The 3,970-nt window shown below is 65.8% G+C and overlaps 1 protein-coding gene across 1 annotated transcript; it reads right to left on the reverse strand.

Moving 5' to 3' along the window:
- Positions 1-103: 103 nt before the first annotated feature.
- IFT46 (intraflagellar transport 46) lies at positions 104-3,862 on the reverse strand (the record flags this gene model as incomplete). The annotated part of the gene is given in 11 exon segments (XM_080357968.1): positions 104-553; positions 892-977; positions 1,056-1,116; positions 1,335-1,401; positions 1,684-1,805; positions 2,213-2,341; positions 2,487-2,580; positions 2,693-2,767; positions 3,194-3,339; positions 3,559-3,841; positions 3,843-3,862. Coding segments are annotated over 11 exon segments (1,179 nt in total). The 3' UTR covers positions 104-457.
- Between the last annotated feature and the right edge of the window lie 108 nt (positions 3,863-3,970).

The raw sequence follows: 3,970 nt of genomic DNA on the forward strand, positions 1-3,970 counted from the left end.
CTGCCCAACAGCAATAAACAACACTCGAGCGTCCATGTGGTGCTGCGCCAGTTATTTCTCCTTGGCAGCAGCTTGAGAACGGGCAAAGGGGCAGAGGAGATTCAGGTCCCAGAGCAGGCAGAGCCCAGCGCTGCGTCAGCACAGAATTCATTCCTGCCCCATGCGGTACTTGTGCCACGTGCTCGAGGGGCCTCCGCGCTGCAGCGTCTGCGGCACAGGGACCCTGGTGCTGGGAATTCTGGTTTAATGCAGAACCACTTAGGGACCAGTCAAAAGGGGCGTTATTAGCAATAACTGTGATGAGTGAAGTCCTACTCTAGGAACGCAGAACAGCTCCGCAGTGTCTGCAAACCCCGGGCGCTGCTGCACCGCGCGCGTCGCCGCACGGGCAGCTCTGCGCGACCTCGGTGTCCAGCAGCGGACGCTGATCCAGGAGCGGCGGGTTTAACGTGAAGCTTCAGGCAAAGCTCAACAGCTCCGCGTCTGCCGGCGGCGCGGGGGGGTTGGACGGCGGGCTGCGGCCATTCTCCCCATCGGCCAGCGGCTTGAAGTGCTGCAGGGAGAGACACGTCAGCGCAAAGACACGACCGTCGTGTATCGGAGCGTGGGCGCGTGTCTGAGCGCGTCTGCTCCGTGTGAGCTCTGCGCTCACCCTGACGGCGGTGGGAAAAGCCTTCTAGGTTTATGGACTGTTAAACAACGCAGCCTCCCAGCCTTATGGCACATTGGAGGCTCCTGTGCGGTGCTGAGGCACCGGGGCAATGCAAAGCTCAGAAAAAGTCCTTTGGAGCCCTTCGTCATGGCCACTGGCCCTTTACAAACCCCCGCGGCACGGGAAGCCCGGCGCACGAGAGCAGCTTTGCCCGAGCTCCTCCTGCCAGAGCCGCTCACCTGCGAGTTCTTGAACTCAGAGTAGAGCGAGAAGAGGACGTGCAGAGGCTGGATCCGGCCCTTGTGCACAGGGATGTCCAGGACAGCTGCGGGTTTGAGCAGGAGCGTGAGGGCGTCCGGGCGCAACCCGCGCGGCCGCAGTCCGCGGCACAGTCCCCGCTTACCGCAGACCATGTCGACGTACTCGGCCAGGCCGCAGCTCATCTCCGCGCTCGGGAGGCCGACCTGCAGCAGACGGGGCCGTCAGCAGCACTCCCGTGCCAGCCCGAGGGCAGCGGCTGCGAGTTCGGGCGTCGGCTGCTCCCCGTCCCCGCGAAGAGACACGCGAGCAGGAGCAAACCTGCCGGGGCTGCGGGCAGGGAGCTCGCGGCCCAGCGGGGACCGCGCTTCACGAAGACGTTTCTGTCGCGCTGAGGGAACTGCTCTCCGCTCGGACAGCGTACCTTCCCCAAGAGCTCCTCGAACTCCGGTGACCATTCCTGCATGAGGGTCTCGATGTCGGGCATGGGCCTGCCAGGGGAGAAAAGCAGCACAAACTTCGGGATCACACGCAACCGAAACGGGTTCGCACTGCAAATGGGACGTTCAGATTTCCCCAAACAAGCCTCAGTGTGCCAGCTGTGAAACTAACCCAGCTGGCATCAGGAACGAGAGCAGAGGGAAACAGAGCATCCTGCCCCAAAAACCAGCTTCCCTTCTCCCTCCAGAAGGGGTTTTGACGGTGTTACTTGCGCTCCGGGGCTTTGCTCCCGCTGACCTGAGCTCACGCGGCAGAGCCGGCGCGGCGCTCACCTGCTGTAGTGCACTGTGGCGGGAGGTTTGCAGCGGTGCAGCTCATTGATGCTCTCAATCCAGCTCTCGATGGCTTTGGGGTTCTTCTCTGCGTTCTCCAAGCTCTTCACTTTTATCTGCTGCTAAAAACAGAAAGATAAACCTGGGAGCACCTCGTGCTGTTCTGGGGCTTTTTTGCGAACCCTGTGTCCGCTCCCGTTTCCTCTTTCCCAGTCGCACTGTGCCAACCGATTTCTGCAGAGAGAACAGCAGCTGGGAAACAAAACGCCGAGTAAAAGCCGGTCCTGACCACCAAAAGGAAACAAAGCTTCACCTGAAGGAACCAGATCCAAAGGCTGCACCAAGACCGGCCTGAAGCAAGGCTTGGAGCCACTGCAGCTTAAAGCTGCAGCTTAAAGAATAAGGTCAGAGTTTTCTGCTCTCAAGGCCAAGTTACCACTTGTGCTGTAGCACTGCAGTCGCGCAGACAAAATGAAGAGTAAAACGCAATGTTTGTGCCGCAGCCGGCACACGGTGAGCGCCGACTCACGGTGACGTTGTGTTGCTTGGAGTTCTCCGTCAGCCACAGCGCCAGCACGGTGGGGTCCGACTGCTTGGTCGAGGGCTCGTCCAGCACCAGCAGCCCCAGGTTGTCTGGCCTCCCGTCGGGACGCGGCACCTGCGGAGACGGGCAGACCGGGCCAAACCCACCGCTGGAGCCGCAGGGCCCCTCGCGCTGCTGGGGCTGCAGGGCAGAGGCACCGCGGGGGCTGCAGCGCTGGGGCTGCAGGGCAGAGGCACCGCGGGGGCTGCAGCGACCGCACCTTCAGGAACGCGTCGATGTCTCCCACCGCAGGAATATAGTCTGGGATGAAAGGCTGCAGCTTGTGCTCAATCTCGATAGTTTTGGGAGTGTACCTGGAAAAAACCCAAGGACACGCCGTGGGCGACCGCACGCTGTCCTGCGAAATGTCCCACAGCAACCGGCACAAAGGAGAGCCAGGAGTGGGCTAAAACCCCCTCAGCTCACCTCTTGATGTACTCAAAGAGTTCTTTGATTTCAGAAGATACAGGCAGGTAGTCGTAGTCTGCTAGATCAAAGTCACTAAAGAGAGGAAGAGAAACGTGGGAAAGGTTAATGGGTGGTGGGTTCTGTAGCAGCAGGAGCTGGGCCCCAGCCGTGTGACAGCACCGTGGAGGAAGCAGAGACGCTGCACGGTGAGTCCTTAAAAACCCATGAGAACCACTTCTGGGGCGCGTTTTGCCCTGGGCATCCCGGCCAAAACCGGCACTGGAGCCAGGGGCCGGTGCTCGGGGTTGTAAAGGTGGCGCAGGGGATGTCAAAGCCGCGATCGGCACGGAGGCGCGTGAGGACATCGGGGTTAGAAACGGCTCTGGGGTTGAGAAGAGCATGGGAGGAGGAGGATTATCGGAGAAGCGATGGGTTTGAGCTGTTCCCGCTGGTTCCCGGCAGCTGGGGCAGCGGCGAAGCTGGTACCGCCAGCGGTGCCGGTGCCGGTGCCGCGCTCACCCGTCCAGCGCGGCCCCGCGCTCCTGCGAGTCCGACTCCGAGTCGCTTTCCGAGGAATCCTCCTCCGAGTCGTCGTCCGAGTCATCGTCCTCATCCTCCTCCTCGCTGAGAGCGCCGGGGGGCGCGGAGCGGGCGCGGGGATCCGCCTGCGCCGCGGGGAGCGGGTCAGCGGGCGGCAGCGCCCCCGGGCCGCCGCACCCCCTCCCCCCGGGCCGCCTGACCCCCGGGCCGCCTGACCCCCGGGCCGCCTCCCCCCCGGGCCGCCTCCCCCCCGGGCCGCCTCACCCCCGGGCCGCCTCCCCCCCGGGCCGCCTCACCCCCGGGCCGCCTCACCCCCGGGCCGCCTCCCCCCCGGGCCGCCTCACCCCCGGGCCGCCGCCGCCCTCCTCGTCGCTGCTGCGCTCGGCCGCGCCGCCGCCCGCCCCGAGCAGCCCCGGCCGGCGGGAGCCCCGGGCCTGGCCCGCGCCCCCCGCCCGCGGCGAGCGGGGCCTCTCCGCCGCGCCGCCCGGCTCCTCGGCCCCCGGCAGATCCAGGCTCTCGTCGTACGGCTGGTTGTGGACCGGGCGGGGCTGCGGAGAGCGGCGCGGTGAGGCGGCCCGGCCCGGCCCGCTCGCCCCCGGCGCCCGCCGCGCCGCCATGCCGCCCCGCCCGCCGCGCCGCCGTCGCCATGGCAACGCGCCCGCGCGCTGCCCCGGCCGCGCCCGCTGGCGGGGGGGGGGCGGAGCCGTCGGCCCCGCCCCGCGCGCCGTGCGTGGCGCCACTTCCGGCTGGGGACGT

Source organism: Nesoenas mayeri (assembly GCF_963082525.1).
Source record: "Nesoenas mayeri genome assembly, chromosome: 22".
NCBI classification, from domain to species: domain Eukaryota; kingdom Metazoa; phylum Chordata; class Aves; order Columbiformes; family Columbidae; genus Nesoenas; species Nesoenas mayeri.